The 24,307-nt window shown below is 41.9% G+C and overlaps 1 protein-coding gene across 1 annotated transcript in view; it reads right to left on the reverse strand.

Annotated features, from left to right (window-relative positions):
• ZSWIM6 (zinc finger SWIM-type containing 6) overlaps positions 1-23,313 on the reverse strand; it is a gene marked incomplete at its 3' end in the record, with an annotated part of 111,434 nt that extends 88,121 nt beyond the window's left edge. Inside the window, exon 1 of the mRNA XM_079548053.1 lies at positions 22,758-23,313. Coding sequence (XP_079404179.1) covers positions 22,758-23,259 — 502 coding nt within the window. The 5' untranslated portion in view covers positions 23,260-23,313. The remainder of the gene's footprint in view (positions 1-22,757) is intronic.
• Positions 23,314-24,307: the final 994 nt, after the last annotated feature.

A 24,307-nucleotide genomic window follows, 5' to 3' on the forward strand; every position in this document is an offset into this window, starting at 1 on the left:
TGTGTTATCCATTTCCTTCCAATACGCTCATGTTCCCATTATATGTAAATTTCTATTTGTTTTTTTTTCAAAAAGTGATAAAAATAAATTTGATGGGTATCACTAGAACTTATTACAACAACAAGTATTTGCACACCACTACTGATTTGATTACAGTGTAAGTCACAAGAGAAAAGATTGGTCCTATGATACTACATTTTTGTTACTACTACAGAAGATGAAATATATTTACAAACAACAACAACAAAAAACATACTAGAACTTTGAATGCAAGGTGGCATCTTTGCCTGTATCTATTATATTATTACCTTCTTGTCTTCCATCCATATACCAGTCTTCTATGTAAAACACAGTTGGCCCGTATTTGTCAACTGTAATCCAGAAGTCAAGAATATAAAGTCGTTTATTGAAATGACAAAATTAGGAAACATACTCCTTTAAAAATATGGTAATCTTTGCCTTTTTTTAAAAAACAAACAAAAAAACTCCTACAGTATCTACCTTGAAAAAAAAAATTCTTCAAATCTCAAACAGCATGAAAGGGAGAGCAGAGAGGTGCCAGGATCGGTTGTTCACTATTCCATCTGACAGTTATCTTGCAAGTTGAGCTGCAAGCAAAAACCCCAACTTTGTGAGAAAGAAAGCAGCAAGTGGGTCACCTGCAATCAACTTCTGTTAAACAGAAATCGAAGCAAACTGCAGAAGCAATCACAACAGACAGACGGGTTACTAGAGTAATAGGGAAGAAAATACACAATCAATGAAGTCATTCTGTAACTCCTCCCAAATAAAAGCAGTACCAATTTCAACCCCACCCACTTAGGCATTGGTACTGGTGCCTGTGCTGTAAATTCAAGCTTTACCACTCTTCCTCTCCAAGATGAATGGAATTGTTCCAATTACACAGGCAGGGTAAATGAGGAATCTTTATTGTTTTTCAATCTAAGCAAGTGATTTTATTACATTGCTGTTTGGGGTTAAAGGTCGCGTCTGAAACTTTAAAACCAAAATATGTTACATTGTTCTTTCATAGTTAAGTTGAAGAGTAATTAGAAGCTTCAAAAGTTAAAACTCATTCCTTTCACCACAAAAATACCAATAAAACAAAAGAAACTTCAATCTCACAAACACAGGTGCTCATTCATTGAGAAGGTTGGAAGAACACTCGGAAGCAAACAATTCACATTCTATTCTGAGACAGAATTACCATTCACTACCCTGAACTTCCGTACTGAGAAAAGCAATTATTTAAAAAAAAAAAAAATCATAACCCACCAAGAACTATAGTTTAAAGAAGTGAACGGGTCTTGCATTTCTGAATAAAGCAGAATATTTTTTTCTAACCTTCAACATATGATCATTCCTTGCAGCTATCACCATGGTATCCACATCTAGGATTAAGAATGTGGCTTGCACTTCATGCATCTTCCTGCTCAAATCTCAGGAGGGAGTATGATAGAATAGTAGATACCTAAGTAGTGCACTCATATTGCTGTAGCTGTTTGTAAGTGTGCCTGTCAATATTCTTCAGTCTTGACCAAGAGATCAGAGTCCCAGAAACAGAACAAGATCAACTCTGCCAAAAAAAAAAAAACAGACTAAGTAGTGACAACTCTCGTCTAGACACTACTTCAGATAGTAACAACAGAACAACAGGCCTAAACTGTATTGATAACAGATCAAAAATCCTATAGCTTAAATCCAGCTGCCAGAAAACATACCATCAAGAGCAGTGAATGCCTGCTGAAAGACTCAAAAAGCCCAATACCTGCAGAGTTGTTTTTGTTTAAAAATCTCCTTTTAAAGCCCATTCTTATGGAGCAGTTATTTTTTGAAAGAAAACAGCAAGGACTGTTTTTTAAAAGACATTTTAGTGCCAACAAACATGCCTTAAGTGATTAGCTGCATAACTACTGTTGTGCTATTCACTTGTCTGCAGATTTAGGTATCAAGTACTCTATAAATCCAACTCCAAGGGTTTCTGGTGAAAACTAGATTTAAGCTCTGCAATCAGTCGTTTGCTTTCAGTAGGTTCCACATTAGCAATATAAGCCTCAAAGCACATGTAACTGATTTAAACTCAGGCTAAGGCCCAGCACCATCACCTATGTTACTGAGTCCACAGTGAGTCTATGTTCAACTACAGATGTAACAAAAGCTATGTTTGCACTAGGAATGCCCAGCGATACACCCTACAGATATGTCTTAGTATAACCCACACTCATCTTTTCATGGGGGCAACCAGGTTCTAAAACCACAAAAAAAAAAAAAAAAAGCAAACTGCTACAGTGAGTCAGTCTTAATGCATATGGCTCCTCATAGGATGAACTGTGTCTCAAGAACTGCAGGTGACCTTTAAAAATGGTTCTAGATGTTATATAATAAAACTCGAAAAAATACAATCCAAAACAGATCAGAATGTTTTCTTATTGTATTTTGTTATCACAAACCAATGTACCCAAAACTTCCCAATGACATGAGACAGGATAAAGCTAACAAGATGAGTCACAGACAAAGGACTTCATTTGCAACAGGTGAAGAACACGCTACAAAACAAAAACTGAGAGAACTAGATGAGTGGAAAGTAGTATGTTCATAACAGTATCCAACCAAAGAGATCCCAGAATGACTGTGAGCCGAAGTAACATTGCTCTCCATAGACTACAATGCGACTTCAACAGCTGAAAAAACTTGCCACAAGCAGGATTTTAAAAATAAAATAAAGAAGATCGATTTTACAATAGAGATAGGTCATTTGGATTTGGAGGGATGTACAGAACAACTACCACCCATGATCTTTCTGACAGTCAGCTCACTTTCATCGCTAATGCAGAAGAACATTCTGAATGGCATAATTCACAGATTATTGTTGAGCATGCTGTGTTTTGATAGCCCTGCATACAATAAGTCAGTGAACTGTTCTAACTCAACAGTTTTCAAATATGTACTATGCCCTTTAATAAAGGAATTATAAAATGTGAAGATCTTTATTTATATACAGTACAGTTAAGTAACTGCAAAGCAGAGTAAATTAAAAACAGCATAAGAAGCTTAGGAAAGAAAAAAGGTGGCTGTAACCAATTTTAAATTATTCTCTATTGTTCAGTGAACACAGTGCATCTTATCCTCTGTAAAAGCAGCCTGTGCTCTGAAATCTGCTGTAACTAAGCTCAATGCCTACTGACGCACAAGAGGCAGAATTGCATTATTCTGTAAGATTGTACGATCAGCACAGGACTGAATAAGGTAAACAGACTGAGAGCTGCTATAACAATCTTTTTCTAATTGGTGAATTTAATTTTTTTTTTCCAATATTTGATATCACTTAAGTTCCCAATGAAATGTTGAAGACAAATGTTATTTTGCTTGAGATCGTGTAATTCAGCTAAGTTCATAATTCTTTACTCCAAGATACCTACAAAAGCATTCAATAGCAAACATTTTAAAAGAGGTAGCACATCATATTACAAGTGTTCGTTAAAGAAGAATGTTATTATTGTTGGTTTAAGACTAGTAGATTAATGATATTTTATAAACTGTTAAAAATATCTGTTTGCAAAGGCTGCACAAAGTGTTTTTTTTATATTGTTCTGCACATCGAGACAATTCACTCCTAGCAAATGAACAAGTTGAATTTGACAACACTGCATTGCTCCATTTGTGGAGTTTACTTTCTATATGTCATTTACCTCTCAGAGTAAAATGGGGCTGCCTTCTTGTTATCATGCTGCTGCACTCCAGTTCCTCTTCTTTGAGCCTGGAGGGCTCAATGTGACTTCAGCCAGCGCAGCCCTCCCCCAGATCACTCACAGTGTCCATCCTTCAAAGCAGAACATGTATTTCTTCCTCAGAAAGTTCTCCCTCAGCAGCACTGCTGAGTCACATGGTTGAATGTAAGCATAAACAAACAACTGAAGAGCTAAAGGAAACACAGAGCAGACCAAGGGTTTGTGGCAATGATTTAGATACAAACTAAAAATGTGGGGAGGGGAGATGAGTACAGTACCATTAAAGTTATCAAAGTAACAATCCATACAAGGAATAAAAGGTACTATGGTTATGGAAAGAGTATTACAAAAGCAAGAGCATTGAGATACTGCTTTACAAACATCAGGAGTCACTTACTTTGAACCAGTATTATATACTAGTATAGCAGGAGCTCTCCCACATAATGTCAGATTCAGGATAACTGAAGAGCTCCCAGACCTACAGGGTTTGTTTATTTAATCTCATTTAACCCCAGTAACACCCCTGTTCCTCACCACAAGACAAATCACACCACTTGAGCAAGCACTTCCTTCCCTTCATTTTAACTTGATTATTCTGCACTACAGCATTTTGTAGCCCCAAAAGCAGCAGCACATTGTTTTCTTTGATAAAAAATAACATCCTTCAAAGACAATAAGATTAAAATATCTCTCCTTCAGGAGCAATGCAATTGTGAGGAGTTAAGTTTCTGGATATATTTCTGATTTGCACTCATGTTGTCAGCTGCCTTTACACCTGTGCTTCTCTAGAAAGCTTTTCTCCCCCCAAACCTCCAAAGGTCTTTGTTGCAGCCAGAAGACAGCTCACTTTACCCTGAAAGCCTGAGCTTTTGTCAGCTGTTCACATAAGAAACATTCGTGGATGTATGGAAAACCTATTACTACTGATAAAAAATGAAACCTGAAAGTAGTTTGTGTTTGTATTGAAAGAAAATCTCCAAAACACTTCAATATTTTTTCAATAAAGCTTCCTTCTCCAGCCACCCACACCAATTTTTTTGAGTCTTCAAAATCTGTCTGTGTAAATAGTAGGATAAGCATAATTAACAGAATGCCAAAAATTGGCTATTCCTTCTCTACTGCTAATGTGAAATTAGCAAAAGGAACAGTCATCATCTGCACATAGGGTTAATGAAGGTTTTGCTACATGTCCTGTTCTTACATGAAGTGAAAGGCTAGGTGAGCTGATACAAAATCTAACAGGGCAGACGTGTATCAACTCCAAATGCTGTCAACAAATGAAAATAAAAAGCTTTTCCTATACCTCCAGGTACACACAAGAACTGCATAGCTTCAAGTGAACTGATTAAAAGCCACATATTTCCTCTGCTTGCTTTCTTTCCCACCCTCTAAGAGCTGGTCAGTTAAGATATAAAAATGTGACCAATACCTTATTTCAGACAAAACAAACTTAAAATGATGACCAAGACACAGCATATTCATCCTTTATCCTATTTTCTGAAGAAACACTTTCTTCCTAAATGACCAAGCCTGAATCAAACCACTTAAACTTTCAGCTGAGGATTCTCCACTGTGTTCTGTTCACTTCCTGCATGCAACAAATTAAAGCAGGCTTAAACAACATGTGCTGGACTGTATTCAAATATAAAAGGATTTAAAAGTTTGCTGAATGTTTTCAGCAAATAATATTTGAAAGATTTTCATGTTCAAACCACTGCATCTGCTGAGGGCAAGTTCATATTCTGCTTTCAAATGGAAGGCCCAAATCTCAAACACCTCCCTGTTCAGGGGCACCTTCTTAACAAATGCCATGGGGTTCAATTTTGCCTGTCTTTTCTTGTTACTTCCACATAGCATGGAGGAAAAAGTAAGGGGAGGAAGTGCAATTTGAAGCTCACTGAGAAGCAGTGTAGACCTGGATATTTACCAAAAGTCATCACTCCATACAGTTTCCTCTTTCTCTTTGGGAAAACAGTATTTTCCAAAACCAACACATCACTTCAATGTCTTGATTTACTGAGCATTCACAATAGGATATACCAAGAAGAGCCACTTCTATCGAAAAGCAAGCTTCATATAGACCACATGAATGAAGGGTTTCTTTAGTTTCCAATTGCCGAAGTTCTAATCATTTTACACAAATATATCTTAGTTTTATTACCATATGCAGTGTTACTCTTGGGAAAATACTCCTAACAGACATCTCTTCAAGATCGAGATCAGTCAATTTTCTGTCTTCTCCTTCTGTCCAAGCATTCCCAGCTAAAACAGAGCTGATACATGCAATCTGAATCTGAAACAGATTCACCTCGATGAAAGCCCATTAAATCACTTTACATACTAAGTTCTTTTGGAATGCACTGAGCAGAAAATTTGTTGTGAAAGTAATTTCACACATCCCAGCTTCTAGTTTGCGCAGACTTATCTTTAAAGATGGATACATTTAAAAAGACTGATGGATGAACTAGACCTGTCATCTGCACAGCGTAATTGACAAGAATACTCTGGCCTGAATTCAAATAGCGCAAGAGCAGATAAAACTGCACAAACAATTTCAGCAGTATCAGTTATTTGAATCCAACAGGACCTCTTCCTCATATCTTCAAAATTCAGAATTCAAGAGTTGTCATAGGACTTCTCTGCTGTACAGATTTGCAACAAAAGCTATACAAAGGCATGGCTGGTAGCACATTTATTGCTCTACGGAAATTGCCCTGTGGACAGTCTCCCAACAGGGACTGGAAAGTAATCCATAGTACCACAGCACTTTACCTGCTGGTGGAAAGTGGTCAGTTGTCATTCAGGAAGGTGCAAAATGAAGGTCTGAGGAAGGGAAATTATAGCCATCAGCTGACAAGCAGCAGCTTCTGGCCATGCACCCACAGGCAGCATTCTCACCTTCAGATGGTATGCAGGTATTTATGTAATATTCAAGGATGGCTTTGGTAAGTTTGCTAAGTGTAAGTCAAGATTCCTGAACCAGTTTTGCAAAGTTCTGAACATATGAGCGAATCTTTATGCAAAGAACTAGGTTGAGTCCTTGTTTTCTTGGCAATAGAATGTTTTTTCCCCTCAACCTGAGCTGTGATGAGAACATTCACTGTGAACTGTCTGTTCCATACAGAAACATCAATTCCATTGAGTTTCTAAGCTTGGCAGGTTTGAGGATGTTCGCTCAAGTGCGGCACACAAGTCTTAAACTCTCTTTCAAGTGTCCTTCCCTTAAAATAATATGGTTTTTTGTTTTATTACTAAGGCAAAAAAAGTTTATCCTGGATAAAAAACAAAGCTTAGTATGTGAATTTAAATACTTTTTCTACACTAACCTGAAACTCTAGCACTATTTTTACTTTGCATAAATACATTACAGAAGCATACACATCCAGTCACAGACATTAGAATTCTGTGAAGATTAACGAAGTTTACAAGCACTGCTTCTCTTTCCCCCACCCTTCCCCAAATCCTATAAGCATTTCATCCTTCCTGTAATAGCATCTCTTATACTCAACACAGCTTAGCCAAGCTTCAAAACTGAATAATTTTGTTTTACATGACTCTTTAAAGAACCTCCCATTTGTGGGATCGTTCTTTTTCCTTCTTGTTAACTTCGCATGAGCAAAAGCGCTTTGTATAATTTACCGCTGCAGTTCTGAACAGCCAATTTCTCCTGACTGTATTTACCTTCAAAACAACAAGGAAGAATCAGGAGTAGAGGTGGAAGGATTAAAAGGAAGACAACTATGAAATCAAGCTATTTGTGACTGAAACTGAAGGACTGATACCTGACTGTTCTTCATTCACTGAGTAGACAAGAGTTTGAGCTGGTATAAACACATTTCTTTAATAAACCTGGCTTGCAGAAATCACGGTCATCTCTCAAAAGTATCATGTTAAACACTCAACTTCGGTCTAAAATATGATATGACGGAAAGGAGTCATCTAATTTTACATGAGTGTTAATAGTGTAGCAGTAAAGCAGAAAAGATAACAGATGGGTAGCTTTACCATCCTCAAACGAGAAACTGTTTCATTTAGGAGCATGGGTAAACATGCACATTAATGACAAACACCACCTACAGAAGCAAAGGAAGGAAACAACACACTTCAGATAGGATTGGAGGTCACGCAGCCTCCTTTCCAGCAGAAGACAACCAGGAAAGTACCCTGCATAAGCACAGTACCACGTAAGAGCTGTGCTTCACACATGCCTTAGACTGGAGACAGACAGCCACAATCCTCCAGGCAGATCTGTGGAGAGTTCTAAAAAGTGAGCGACCCAGACCACTTCTTCCACATTGAAACAGTACTCTTGAAAGTGAGCCAGTGGTAAGCTTTAGTCTCTGTGCAAGCAGTTGAGAAAGCCAGAGTATCCTAGCCCATGCTGACCTGCATAACTCCACATGATATCACTCTTTATGGTTAAAAGCCATTCCTACCCTAAAAATTGTCTCATCATCACCAAAGTACACAACAGGGCTCCCAATGCCCTTCTTCCCTTCATCAGTTATGGTCAAGTTTAGCTCTGCATTACTTCATTCCATCTGGAATAGTTCACGCATCTGTTTTATTCCAGTCCCGAGGACAGATCATTTCAGTAATATCCCTCACTAACAGGAGCGGCTATCCTGAAACCTGCACATTGTCTAAGTTACATTGAAGTAGCAACATTCTGCTCAACTGCTGTTCTTGGGGAAGCAAGTAATGATACTGGAACCCCACAAAACTATTTTAGACCGTCAGTGAGGTCCATATCAAAAGTGCTCAGTTTACAAGCAATAAGGTTTATTTCCTCCCTTGTTCCCAGCCCTACAAACTGCTTGAGATCCAGGTTGTGCTCCATTGTTTCTTTTTCATGCATTCCGACCAGTAACGAATATCATGCAAGCTAGTTGAAGTCTATGACATACCATCATGACCCCACAGCCATCAGTGTGACAGTTAAGGTGCAACTGATCAAAGCTCAAAGAAACAAAGAAAAGACTCCAGCTCATTCTTAGATGTGTTGGTTCAGAGGCCTGACCAGACAAAAAAACAAGAACACTTGCTTTACTAATGTTGTCAACAGCTATGAATGAGAAAAAACACGGAATATGTTATCTGGTTAAACAACTGCACAATAATGGGGAAAATCACCTTGAAAGCCTGTGTTAAACACAGGTATGCTAAAGCTTAGTACTGCCTCAGAAAAAGAGGTAACACATGAACTTCAAAGACAAAAAGCACTTTTTGCAAGAGCTATACGGATGCATAAAGAAATCAACATGTTTGAGCAGAACAAGTTGTTAGGTATTTTCTTCCCTTTCCTGTACTCTTAAAATAAACATCTGTCTGTTTTTTTTTTTAATCACAAGATAGATATGGCAGTATGACTCCTTTCTCAATCAAGGTTCTGCAATAAGGAAGACTGCTGGGAGAAGACGTGTGGAAGGTGACTGCCGCACATAGGCCTGTCTGATGTCACAGCTCAGGGAGAGGTCATGCTGCAGACCCTCAGCAGTCAGGATGCCTCTGACAAAAGCGAATTCCTAAGTACAGCAGCAATCTCTTTTCCAGGCAGCAGTCAGGATTTCAAGAAAACTTTAAACTGATCAAAATGTGACTGACACAGAAAGAGTCCTTCCCTTCATAATGCCCCTTCTCCCAACATCTCTCGCTTAAATCAACAGCAGCATTCACAAGGCCAATAAACAAGGTAAAACTTACCAAACAAGATTTAAGTTCACAAGCAGGACAATTCTCCAGCTCACTGCACACATGTACAAACCCTGGCACTAGGTGCAAGCTCGAGAACTACTGTGTCTCTCTGACAGCAGCCTGCATTTAAGCCAGCCTAAACCATCCACATGGCTTCAGGGTGAATGACACACAATGGGTAAAGTTTGAAAATGACAATCATGAAAAAATCTTTTCAAAATACATGTTTGAGCACAGCAATACGTATTTTCTGTTCTAAGAGTTACACAATGAGGCACAGAGCAGTAAATGAGTCATGGCACACTAAATGAGTCAGTTATTTCATTTACCATATTCATGACTAGAGTATTTCACAATGGAATACATTTATTCTGATAGGCCTGTTCTGCAGCCTGTCCTTGGAGGAGTTCATCCAGTGACAAGAGGGAGCACGTTTGCTGGAACAGCTCCTGGAGAACAACTCCCAGCCTCACAAGGAAGCGTTATGACCACGCTGCATTGCCGCATCAGCAGTTCTCTTACAGCAGCAGGTTTGGTCAACGAGGAATGTGCCTACTCCCTCAAAAAAGGAAGGGGGAATAAGGTGATAACACTGCTAAACTGTAACTGGAAATACAGTTTCAAATTCTCTACTTCTCTCTGTGTAAAGTTTTACGGTCTTTGTCATTTACGATCTGTTTGGTAACCCAAGGTTACCAGCCTTAGAAAGACAGACTCTAGGCTTGCATTTGAGCTTTCAACTTGTATTTACAGGGACCTTAGTTCACCGGTCCCAGGCTTTCATTGGTGCAGCACCCTTACACCTAAGTCCAGGTTTCATCAGCCAGTAAAACAGGATCTGAACAGCTGGAGCTAGCAGAGCCCCTCCCTGAGTGGCAGCCACCACACTGGACACTGATACTCAATCCCTACAGTAGGTACTTCTAACAAGCCTCATTTACACACAGATGCATACAAATTCTGTGGGGAAGACACCTGACCAAAAGCCGTGAAGAAGCTGTGAGCAGCATACGGCAGCCCCCAGCCCTATATCCCCAGCCCTATAGGGGCTGAGGCAGGTGGGTCAGAGGTTCCTCCAGTCTGCATGGAGTCAGCTCGCACTGCGTGCAACAAGACACTCAGTGAAGACCAAGTCACAGTCTACCTCTGTAGCATTCCCTTGTCTGGTCCTCACTGCAAGCACATCTTTCACAGCAGCATCACCTGGCAGCAGCCCAGCACAAGATATGGGGACCCACTTTCACTTCTTTCCCTATTCGCTCACACCTTGCTACCCATACTCAGACTTAGGACACATTTCCTCATTAGGGCCATTGGCAAGGCTGGTCTGGCACAAAACACAGCTACAAGCTATCCCCCCCGTGCCTACCTATAAACCTCCATGCATGCTGTGCCTTGCTATACAGACTTCTTCACTCTTATTCTGATTTACTTTACTTCATTCATCCATGTAACTTCTACCTGAGGTGCTCACATTAACCCAAACTGCCACCTTCCCCACATCCCTGCCTTCTCTCTCTTACAGCCTAATAATTGTGTTGAGGTTGTTGTCTGGAATGTGGGTCTACCATCAAGTATTTGCTGGTTCCAACAAAGTGACCCCTCACTGGAACAGCTCTCACTCAGGCCTCCATTGGAGGTTTTTCTGAACACTCATCAGGACTTGGACTGCTTCACTTTTCAGTATCTCCATAAGCAGAAGACTCCTTTCCTGGCACTTTTGACCTCTACTGGCTTCTGTGGTTCTCCTTTTACTTCCTAAAATCACAGCTTAGTGTCTCACTGCACAGTCATCCTCCTCTGCTTCCTCTTTTCAGTAGATGTTTCTCAATACTTTATCTCTACCAGTTAACTTCCTTTTGTCATTCAAGTAGGGAGGGGAAGACGGAGCTCATAACAGGCAGGGATTCACTGAAGTGCATATCCATGATTCACATTTTTCTCATTTATCCTGCCTAGCATTTCACTAGCTATCATTCCATACTTTGAGTAATCAGGGAGTAGCTGCTTTGATCTTATTGCCATCTCAGTCCTCTCAAGCTTACTCTCCCCTCTGAGAGTCTTGAGCTTTCTGACATCAGCACCCTTCCTTGATCCCTGGTGCATATACAAATCCTCCCTTTTAATAAACCCTATCCCACAAAACTGGATCTCTTTGCTATTAAGATTACAATGCTCACATTATCCCTACATTTCCAGTGCTTACATGTATCTCCTATCCCTAACAATTTCTAGCCCTTATAGCTTCAGGCTGTACCAACACAGCCAGCTCTTCTCTTTCCTCTTCATACTTCTGTCTAAAGAAGTGCCTAACATGCAACATTTGTCACCAGAATCTTATCCTTTCTTCAGTGCATCCCAGTTCTTATCCCCATGTCAGCACAAGATACAGTCAGAAAAATAAAACTCAGTTGTTCACAACTCTGGGTACCACACCAATTTACTATTTTGCAGAAAAAGGACATGAAAACAAACACGTGGACTTTTTCCAAAAGAGAATGGTTTAAAATTATGCCATTTATTGCCTGTTGATTAGAATTAAGAAAATTAAGACAAAACTTGACTATATCTTAAAATAAAACAAGATTAATTTGTAACATGAGTTAATCAATGCATATTTAACCCCATGAATAAATCTGTTTATTGCTTGCATAAAAAGTCTTTTCTCTTTTTAATCACTGATGATGGAGCCTCCAAGACATAACAGAAATAGCTTCTGCTTCGGTAAAGCGCAGTCTGACAAATAACCTTCTTTTTAACAGAAAAGTCAGCACTTTCTAAAAAATGTCAGATATGCTGAATTGCTAATACTGAAATTAGGATGTAAGAAAGGGAGAGGGCAGAACAAGCAACTGTTCACTTCATAGCTTTAAATATTTTTGCATTTTCAAAGTCTACAAGATAGCTGTTAGATTGCTAGCCTGTTGTACAAAGCAAAACAAAGTTTTCATAAATGGAGAAATCTATCCTTTCATGCCTTCACTAAAACCTTCTGAAAACAGATAATAGAAGAGGGAGATGCCAGTCATTCAGACCACAACCTCATTAAACACACCTCTTCAGAAATCCGCAGAGCTCTTTGACCTCTACCTTATCTCAGAAGTTATCCCGTCCCCACTTTTCTTCCAGTCTCTCATCTATAAAGGTCAGCTCAGCATCTTACTACCCCTTTTGTCTTCAAGTATATCTTACTCAGTGAGTTGAACTCTTGTTTACTCCTAAAAAGATTCACTCCTGCCAACAAGTAGCCACTTATATTTATCATCTACGTAACTACGTAAAAATTAAGATTGTAAATCATTGCCAGGATACCTAATGTAAAGTTTGGTCACTGAAAATCATCAGTAAAACTAAGCAGTACATGGCTTCTAAAACTTCTAAATCACACTAATCAAGTTATCCTCAGTTTCCTTATCCAATCAGACTGCCAAGGCATCTGTTACATCAAGCCCTATTTCTAGTCACTGTCTATCATTCAGACATTAGTAGCATATTCAGCTGAAGTCATCTCTATTAGTTCATGCATGTAGATTTGACCAGGAAAGCTGCGTGACTGCTATCCCACAGATCATGACTTGCAATAATGAAAAGCTAAAAATTTGACACCACAGTTACACATTTTGTTATCCCTCTGTTCTAGAAGTAAAATTGAATTTTCACGCTTCTGTGCAATACAGCTACTCTAAATCCAGACACAGATACAGTATATTACTACTGGATATTTTAACCATGAGACACTAACAGTCAGTTTGCAAGGTTTCAGCTTACACCTTAAATCAGTGGCAGAACTGACAGTCATTCTGCATGTACATCAGCAATACAGTCAGCTGGCACAGTTGCCATTGGTCATAACAGAAGAAAAGCATCCCATGTTTCCTCCACATAGCTAGTATGTTAAACAATTCATTTAGGCTACTGATTTTCCCTGTTCTGAGCTTTCAGAATCACCATGCTCAGCAGAGTTGTCTTGAAGCACAAGTCACACTTAATGTGGTTACCAAGGTCAGCTGTGTAAATATGCAAACAAGTGTTTTACTAATACTAGCTTTTAACTTTCCAAATGATGCATTGTACTCCACAAACATAAGCAGGAAGGCAAGTGCTTCACTGAGGCAACTGCTGCTGTGCAAGTAATCAATTGCTTACTATAAAGCTCTTTACAAAATTTCTCATGTTTTCCAGACAAATTCAGGATGATCATTGATTGACACTTTTGTTAATAGATTGTTAACACAGACATTCTATTTGCCATTATTCCATGGTCAAGACTACAGCTAAGTGGCACAAGTGACTGGTCAGCAGGTATATGACATCCTAACACCACACTAGGTGCAGTTGCTTATACTTCCCACAAGCTAACAATCCTATACACCATCACTAAAGATGGCATGACACTCTGAACTTCAGGCTGGTCTAAGCATTAAAGCTCACTGTAGAAACCAAGTATTAATAAAACTCACCAGATGCTCTTGACAAGGGTAAGCTAGAAGCTGATTTGACAGAGAGGCCTTCCACAGCCACTAAGTTGAGCACATAGCTGAACACAGGTACCAGGACAAAAAAACAAGCCATTAGTATTAAAAAAAAAAAAAAAGTCAAGCTTGAAGCATATGGAAATAAGCCCAAAAGAGTCAATGCTAGTAAAATCCTATCACCAAAACCCACAAAATTAGAAATATAAAAATAAGTACAGTACATGCAAACTTGATCCTCTACTGTATTACAGACTGTAAATTTGTCTCACACTTTATAAAACAGTTTATTCAATCTTAAGTGTCTCAATGGTCAAATGTTCTTTATTTCATTAGTATAAATTAAACATTGTAAGCAGCTGCACAGTTCCTGCACTGTATTTGCATTACTACTGGCTGTCAGTAACCAGTTAGCAGCAAAACTTGGCTTGCGTACAACAAAGTGTCTCATTTCTTAGAAGTCATACGGCTATGCAACATTTGATTTTCCCAGCCTTTAAAGTGATCGTTTGAAAATAATTAGTTCTTGGAAGAAAAAAAAAAGTCAAACAGATTCAATAAAGATATATTAACACCTACTTCTGTTAACTTTCTTCCTATTGTGCCACTTTTCCACACATTTTTCCAGCAGTCCCATAGCAAGTTAGAGCTCTGACACCCATTAACAATGAAAGATGACTTATGTAAACAGGCAGATTGTTAAATAAAGCAGGACAAAACGTAAGCCACATGAATTTTTAGCACATTAATTCAGTAAATGAGCTTTTGATTTATCTGATCAGCTAGCTCTACTAGCATGAATTTAAACTTACTGACAGGTTTTGCTGCATCCTCCCAATTAACGTCAGACCTTCTCAGCCATTGCCAATGCATATCCAAAGCAAAAATTCCCAGATATCTCAAGACTGTCAAATGCTCTCATTTGCAACAAGGAGGAAAGAGTTAGAGGGAAAGAAAAGATAAAGGTCTTTTTAAAGCATGATGGTGCATATCGCAATCACCTTAAAATATGTTTTAAATATAGTTAAAGATGCCCCTCTTTCACATTTTGTTTTTTGATTTTCAGAAAGACTTAATAAAGTATAGGTAAAAAGCCTACACTGGGAGACAGCTCCATTCAGCAATGGCCACTAAGCTTCAGTAGCAAGCCTTTTATCAGTTCTGACTCAATCCTATGCTCTTCACTCTCCTTACTTTTAGAAGGCTCCCTTCCTTGTCTGTTTACACACAATTGCAGAATAAAAACAAGCAAACAAACAAACAGCAGAGCAACTATTCTAAGATAGTGACTTACATTACCAGCTTTCCAGACATCCCAGTGTTTAACAGTGGGGCCAAGGCAACAAAGGTTGAGCGCATATGGCTGCCTCATCAGAAGCCAGTACAGTAATGCACTGCAAGGGTATCACTAAATCACGGTAATTGCCATGCAGCCAGGAGGAGAATGTAAACCAGCACACAGCCCCAGCCAACATTACTAGTGATCCAGGTCACAGAAGGCTACAAAGCCATGTCAAAGGCTGCATGCACATCCAGCTAAGAGAAGCATTTCTCACAGGTAGCTTTAGATAGTGAACCAAGAAGAAAAAATGGAAGTTCAAGGAGACTGCTCTCCCAGCACAAGTGCAGTTACTGGACAGTGCTCAAGTATTCACATGCTGTCAGGCTGACTGCATTCCAGGCAATCAGAATTCACATTGAATCTGTACCGTCGTTGCGCATGAAAGCTTTGTAACATTTCAAATTACTTTTTATGACAGACAGGCAGATTCATAAACTAGAATAGCTTTTGTCAGTTAAAATAGTTCTGTCCTCCTTTTATTTTTCTTTTCAAGATGCAGTAAATTCTCCTGTCTAATCCCCAAAGAAAATCAACTAAAGAGAAAATAAGTGAAAGGGTGTCAGCTGCCTTCTTGCATTACCGTAGCTCTGTGCTAATATTTTGTCACATTACTACAAAACTTCAGGATTTGAAGAACTAGATTACCAAAACAGCAGCTGACACGAAAACTGAGCCTATGCAGATACATCTTTCAGGGTACCACCCAACATACTTTAACCTTCACTGGTAAGGACTGCTGTATAAGATAATATGCTACTTTTCACTAAGTAGTTTTAATTAGAACTTCGGAGTCTTACGTAAGTTTAAAAAAAAAAACAAACAGCAAACATTTGTTTGGCAAAACTCACCAACAACCTAGCAATTGTTAAGGAAAACCAATTTGTCCAAGGCTAACTTTTAAACAGCTTCAGTCTACCCTTACACACAAATTTCACTTCTAATTAATCATTCATCTCCAAAAGCACAGAGACAGACAGAGAAAGCATCAGTTGCTGGTGTGACAACTGGCTCAAATTCAAGAACTGCTACATACCAAAACATCTGACTATACACAGAGATGGAATCACTTTCTTAAACTGAAAGCAAGTTTTAAAAATGGAAATTGTTTTCATCAAAGTGAGGAAAGCCTTGAAATTAAGGGAGTAAATAAGAAACCTGAGAAACATGAAAACTGACAAAAAATGAGTAATAGCAAGTTGTTAGGTCAAGGCAAATATAAAACTTTTTTTCAGAAAAGAGTGGGGTTTTGATGTTTTACAAATTTTAAGCAGAAGCAATTTACCAAATTCTAGCACAGTAAATACACTGCCTTATTACAAACTTATTCTATTTGTAATTACATGGAAAAACTCTACAAGGCATCAGTGTCCAATCTTCTGGCTTACCTGGGCCACATCCAGTGAACAGTTTTGTGCTGCACAGACAAAGGATGCTCCAAAAGTAATGCCTCCTATATATTTCCATGGAAACTGCACCAGCTTCAGAGCACAATAATGCCATTTGATAGAGCAAATTCCCAGCTACAAAACAGTCTTTATCAACACAGTCACCATTATTAGTTATGCACTTTCTCCAGTGATGAACAAGAGCTTGCATGCCATGCTTGTCAAAATCTGCACCAGCAAAGGAGTACCCCTGTCACTACTACCGAAATGCACCACACGCCACCTCAGTGTGCTCACATCCACTTTCTGGTCTCCAGGAATGTTCAGCAAGCGTTGATGAATGTCAACTAGTGCCATTTTTCTTCCTCATGGAGGCATTTAAAGTAACACACCTTTGCTTCATACACAGTTCCATGTCAGATGCCATTCTGTCAGAGCGCCCCTCTGCTGCCATCTGTCTCACAGCAACAACAGGGAATTGAATATTGGTGGTAAGGTTCAACTCTTACCACTGTACCACCAACATCCGCCTCTGACACTGTAGGTCAACATAATAAAAGAGCAGTCATTAATTTTGGAGCTCTCCGAAAATATATAATGTAGTTCATGTATATAAGTAACAAAACTAATCTCAATCTATAATATTTTTAAAATATTAGGACATTAAAGCAAAAAAAGGAGAGCAACAAAAACCCAGAACTAGTGGGATGCATAATCCTGCTTGTGTGAAACTAATGCATCGACCATTGATCGTTCAGTGGCAGTGCCTGCAAATCTTTGTGAGCTTTCAAGGAGTCTGTCTGCGATTTTTGGTGTAATGTTACTGCAGCACTTCATCCATGACAACAGTTGTCCCCAAACATCTGCGCTGCCAAAAAATGATGACATGAATAAGGCTAATTGTGAAGCGTGGAGAGTTTCTCTACGGTAAGAGAGGGCTTACAAAAGTAAAGAGACATGGTCAAACCTTTGAGTTGAATATCTGGTTGCAACTTTGTACACTCCATTTGAAAATGCCCAGTTTGTGCATTTATGTCAACTGAAAATGGAACTGCAAATATACATCATCACACATTTGGCTGCGAGGAAGCAGTAGGTGCATGCCCAGGGCACTGCTGGGCCACTGGGCAGCAGCTGGGATGCAGAGCCAGCTGGGCCGGGCCATGGGCCAAATGAACCTGGGTAAGGCTTTTATTCCTGCTTCTTGTAATCACTGAAAAATGCTTACTTTCTCTTAAAATTCAGATTAGATATTTTTAGAAAGACTCAAAAAAGGCAGGAGCTGACTACGTTTTCCATGTTTTTTAATCTAGTCTTAACAGAAAGAGTTGGGTGTTTTTTTGTTTGTTTTTGTTTTTTTTGTTGTTGTTGTTGTTGTTTTTTGTTTTTTGTTTTTTGTTTTTTTTTTTAATAATTCCCCCTCCTCTCCCCCAACCCCACTTTATTATGTTTATTTTTAAGAAGAAAAGTTTCCAAAGAAATTCTTCAATGTCAAGGATAATCCATCAGAATACACATGTCTACTCACTGAGAATAGTTTGTGTGTTCCCTAATTAATATACTGCATTCCAAATCTAACAACAAAACTGGAATGCATTCAGCTGTCTCTCTTTCAGGAAGAAATATTTAAAAATGAGTTTACTTGTCTCTCCAAACCTGGAAATATTGGTACTTTCTTAAAGCTAATTCAAATCATAATCACTGAAGGTATTTTTGCAAAATCCTAGTGGTCTTGGTTGCTATTCAAGAAGAATATTCAGAAGTCCAGCAAGATATTAGTTGCTTACTACATTACCACAGTATTGTATTAACAAATTCTATATTACTTGTTTTAGTCATACGTTCCTAACCAAACCCCAACACTGGGCTGGCTGCTGAAGAAACCATGCCTGTTTCTGTGGCATGTCAGTACGTAAACTACCTCTTCCAGGAGAAGAACCTTAGCACAACATTCTCTTCTTGGACAAAGATCACCAGACACACCAGAACTCCAAGAAGTTAATGCAGAACACAGCGCTTACATTCACAAATAACAGCCTTAGCTTTGTTGCTTAATTTAATATTACCTTATTTAGAAAAAAGCTAAATCCATGTGTCACAAAGGTTTTGTCAACAACATACATTGTAGGTATTAGTGAAAATCAACACGTCTGCATTTCAATGCATAGCACAAATGCCTGTGCCAGATTTCTAACAAAATACCTGGTGTGGTTTTAATCAACAGAAAGGTGTTTCACATTATACTGTTGTTACTCAAATAATTAGATCTTGAAAGAAAAGAAATTGCACTTTTCTCACGTGCTGTGTAATTCCACACTGTTTTGGGCAAAGATGGTTAGGAAGAATGAAAAAATTAACTGGGATCAAAATCCACCAAAAGGATCAGAAAGTTGCTGATTACTATATAAGCATGTCTGATTCTTTACAATATCACATTTCTTTACAATATCACATTCAGACAGAATAAGAGCAGCTACCAACAGGATCTTACAAAGCTTTCTCTTCTTAGAATGATGGTTTCTCCTGGTTTTGAAAGCAACCACTAACTTGTAGCTCTTCTGTAACAACAGATGATTAAAGCTACGAAGTCAAAAGATAAACACTTCGCATTAAGAGAAAATCGGGAAAAAAAGTCACGCGTCCTAACTTCATTTAAGAACCAAACAAAGAAACATCCAGGAAGTTCTAATTATTATTTTACATTTGAGAAGCTTCACTTGTTTTGTTTTCTTCATTTTTTTTTTTTTCCTGAAATCAAACAGTGTTTTGGTAGCATCCTTCTGAATACATTTCACTGGGGGACTTCAGAAAACTACATCTACCACTCCATACCAACGTCACTCCAGCTGAACACTCTTCCCAGACAAGGTAGTTTCCCAGTTCACAACATGAATATTACATTCCAGTGCTGTGGTAAGTGCCCGTCAATTAATTCTATACATTATTTTCCTCCCCTTGGAAGTTTCTTCCCTCCAACTCACTCTCCTGCCATTCATACCTAGAGGCATGACTACCATGATTACAAAGCCCTATGCTACTGTGGAAAAGACTACAACACCTTAAAGGGAGACCTGTATGAGCAAGCAAGTTCTAAGCAGCAAAGACAAACCAGCCTCAAATTAAAGACAGATGAAGACATTCTAGGAGTACTTCAAGTGACGTATCAAGAAACCACTTCAAGTGGCTCTAATGCGGACGCAGATACAGCAGCAGGGCTTCCCGCCACTGCTGTGAAGGCAGCCTCTGCCCTTCCCAAAGCAGAAAGTCATCCTACCAGAGCACAGGGTGGCTTTTTTCCCTGTGTCTAGAATAGCTGCATTAAGGGCTCTCACCAGGTCAACAGTGCTATTGAGGCTCTTCCTAACCTTGACAGACACCGCTGTGACGACAAGGCAGGGCTGTATACTAATTCAAGACAAACCTCAGGAACCAAATATACACTCTACCAGCTAAAACTGTCTGCTCACTCCAGGCATCTTCGTGCAAACTCCAAACGAACCACAGTCAACTTCTAATTTCTCCCCCAGATTGTTGTATTTCCTCAAAGTGCTTTCTTGCTTAGCCTGCAATCTTTACTAAAAATACCTGGTTTGAAATAAATGAAACATATATAGTAGAAAAACTAAATTATACAGTTGAAAAGGTTTGTTCCAGAACTCTACATTCTCTTTTTTTTAAAAAAAGAAATTCCTTTATGTTTAGTTGAAACATACCAAAATAAGCTATAAAAAAAAAAACATCAATAACTTAGATGCAGGCAGAATTTTTAAGCCAGTTTCTCTGGAGAGAAGTCTTTCAAAACTAAGTGATGCTAATTACCATGCCAGGCCAATACCACTCAGTGCTCTCGTCAGCCCAACATCGGATCATCGGCTGTGCAAATCTGACACGTTAGCTCCTTTTGCTCTTTTCATGACACATGTGAGACAGAGGTGGGGAGTATGATATGGGAGCATGTGAAAATTCTTAGCAGCATGTAGACATGAGATTTTTTGAAATTCTACTACTTGTAATGAGCCGCTGTGAAGAGATTGTCCGAGTGTTCACTCCAGGCTAGACTAAGAAATGTAGACTCCAGAAGCCTTTAAGTCCATTTAACTACCAAAGTGAAGTTCATGCCTCTCCCTCACTAACCAGATCTGCATTCCCTTATAGTGATCATCACTACAAGTAAGGCTGTTAGGACTGATAAATAATAAAACGCACTTTGTCCAACAGCCGCACTTTTCCACAGCGCAACAGTAAACATTCACAGAGTTTCCATTACTCACACTGCACGGAACACAAGTTCACGTTTGTAAGGCCACCAATCGCTGCTTGCATAGACCCATCAGAGCTCTCCCAAAGCAGCACCCCATAACACCACACAGAACTGGTCCTGACCCAAGGCTCAGTCGCATCCTTCAGTCCAGCAACAGTCGCAGCACCAGCTCTGCATGAGAGCTCTGCATCCAGAGCCCTGCCCGAGCTCCGGGCTCAACCATGATGGTGCCAGAGCACTGAGACACTCACCATCAACAGCTCCAACATTGCTGGAGCACAGCTTTCCAGTGAAAGGCTGGAAAAAAAACACAACACAACTGTATTTTCAGCATTTGTCTGGAACATGTTTAAGGGCTCCAGAAACAGCAGTCAACACTTCAGTTGTATTTATGCATATTTTCTCTCTTCACATTGACCCTTGCCAGCATTACTCAATGCCCCTCCCCTTCAGGAGCTATACAACAAGTTACTTCTTCTTTTCACAACTCCTCGCTGAGGCCCTGTTCTGTCACTGAAAGCAAGCACAGTGAAGCCCACGCTGGGTGTCTGTCTCCTGCAGAAGATTGCATCTTTTATTTATCGCCCCTTGGCTTTATTTTCACAGTGAATTCCTGGCTTAAATGTAATCATCCAAGAAACCCTCCCTATGTGCACTCCTGTCATTCCTCATTGCTTGCAAACAGAATCAAGTGCAAGCAGAAGGGGAAAAAAAAAAATCTCAGTACAGCCAACCCAAGTAGAAGAGCTCTGCTTCTGGTTCTGCCAGCTCCAAGGAGCTACAGGCACCTTTGGAAAGGAGAAAAAGTCAAACGATGAAACTTACCAGAAAGTTAATTAGATTTAAAAAAAACAATTTGTCTCAAGTTCAGCTCTGAGAAAGGCAGTGAGGCTGGAAGCAGCAGCAGCGAAAATAAATGTCCAGAAAGAGAAGCGCAAGTGGAGTGAACAAAAGGCTCGGGACAGGATGAACCGTGGGGGAAATAATAAAGACAGATGCGTTTTTAGATTGAAAAAAGTAATAACAATTAGAATACCGAGCAGGATCCTTTTGTCTAGCTTTCCCTTTAAAAGGTGGGAGATAAACACGAAAACGAGAACAAAGTGCCCGGCTACAAAGCAGACCCCACGCCCCGCGTGGAAGTTATAGATCCCACGAGTGGACAAGGGGCACCTCACCCCATCACGGAGGCGTCCGCGGAGGGGAGGCGGGGCGAGGCGCGTCCCCCCCGGCAGAAGGGGAGCACCGAGCCCCCCAGCCCTTTAAACGCAGAGGAGGAAGAGGAGGGAGCATTGTTCCAGCGGGAGGAAGCCCGGCCCCCCCGCACACACACGCCTCGCTGTCACGGCCCCGTGCCCCCCACCCGCTCCCCCCCCCCACGCCCGCATGCTGCGGATCTCGCCCCCTCCCTGCTGCTCGCCGCTGCCCTAGAAATGCCTTTGTTCGCCGCTCCCCCCCTTCCTCCTCCTCCCTCAAACCAGGCTCTGGCATTCGCTTTTATTTCTTTATTTCCGAGCACGCCGCATCACCCCCCACCCCCCCACACACACACCACCCCCGTGGGCCGCCTTCTGCTGATTCATTTCCACCGGGGAGGTGTGTGCGCGGGGGGCACCTCCTCCCCATTGTGGCCCGGGGTACGGCGGTGACCCGGATTACCGGGGGTGGGCGCTGGGAGGGGGCAGACCCAAACGGGATTACACGCTCCGGATTACCGGCAGCGAGAGTTAAAGGGACAGCGCTGTGCCGGGGCTCCCCGCCGGGCCGGGGCAACCCTCCCGCGCCGAGGGGCGGCGAAGTCCACCCCAGGAGAAGGGACCTGGGGGATGTTGGAGCGGTACTGACACGGGCCCGGCGTCGCGCCCGGTGACTCACCGACTTGCAGGACGTTATCGACGCAGCCGCCGTCGAGCAGCGCGATGCCCCTGCGGAAGGGCAGACGGTTTTCGTCGGCGGCGTCCGCGGCCCCGCCGGGCGCGGCGGCGGCCCCCACGGGAGCGGCGGCGGGGTCCTCGCTGCCGGTGTTGAAGGAGGAGTACATGCAAATCTCCCTCTCGCTGCGGGGGAAGGACCAGTAGACGATCCTGCGCTGCACCGGCTCCGGGATCCGTTCAAACCGCTCTTCCACTCGCTGGAAGGGCCACTTCTCCGCCACCTTGCGAGCCGCGATGTCCAGCAGGGATTCGGGGCTCTGCGTCTTGCCCAACGGCAGCAGCCCCAGGGCGGCGGCGGCGGCTGCGGAGCTGGGGCCGGCGCAGAGCGCTCCGCTGCCGGGGCCGGCGCCGCCCCCCCGCCCGCCCGGCCTGCAGCCCGAACCGTAGCCGGGTCTGCAGCAGAGGCGCTTCGCGGGAGGAGGGAGCTGACCGCGCTCCGCCATGATCGCGCCGCTTCTAAGCAGACAGCGGAAGTGGCAGTACCCTATAAACGGCACCAGGAAGGCAACGAACGGCCACCGGCCCCGAGTCCCCGCCCTTTTTATCCTCATACGGCGAGAAGGGCGTGTTCCTCTGCCCACCCGCGGGCGGCAGGGGCGGCACCGTATGCAAATCGCCACCACAAACATAAATAGAACGGCCCGAGTGCGGCTCGCGGTGGGAAGGTGCGCGCTGTAGCTCCCCACTCTCTCCCCGCGCGCATACACAGCCGGCGGCGGGAGGACGCCGAGTCGCTCCCCCCAGCCCGCCTCATGGCGTTACGCGCTGTGGTAAAAAGGGGGGTGGTCTCCGTCTGACGCTACGCGGGGAGCGGAATGCAGGGGCGGCCTCACCCTGCTCACCTCTGCGGGAACGCCGGCCAGGGAGGTGGCTGCGGGCAGGGGAAATACGGTAGCTGGTAGGGCAGGCGAGCGGCTGTGCCGAGGGGCGGCCCGGCCGCGGGCGGAGCGGCCGGCCGCTGGGAGTGGGAGGCTTTCCTCTGGCAGAGGACCGCGCCGTGGTGTTATTTCGGAGCACGCTGGGCTGCCTTGCCGGCTCGCCAGCAACTCCTCTCCCGCCTCCGTTCTGCTGCCGTGGTTGCGCTCCCCTCGCTCGGGCGGTAACGTTAACGTAGCGTTTTGCCGTTCGTGGCACCTGCTGTGTTCATGTACCTAACCTCGACTGAGTATTTGAGCCGTCTGGGAGCCCGAGTGCTAAAGAGAGTAGTTGCGGATGTCGGGCTCGGTTTTACTCTTGGTAGCGCTCTGGTTTCTGTGCGTCTGAGGGCAGAGTGAGGAAACACGTAGAAAATAGAAGAGTTTCACGGTACCCATACGACAGCAGAGGAGAAATAATATCTAACTCCAGCCCCCTCACTCAGCCGTTGTTAATAACGACTCACATCTTGAAACAGTTTTCTTCCACATTGCTCCACCGCTACTTCTGCTTCCAACAAGCCTCTTCCGAGGCAGCGGCAGTGCCGCTTCGCAGCTGGGTAATGGCTGTTCAACA

The sequence above is a fragment of the Tetrao urogallus genome, assembly GCF_951394365.1.
Source record: "Tetrao urogallus genome assembly, chromosome: Z".
Taxonomy (NCBI): domain Eukaryota; kingdom Metazoa; phylum Chordata; class Aves; order Galliformes; family Phasianidae; genus Tetrao; species Tetrao urogallus.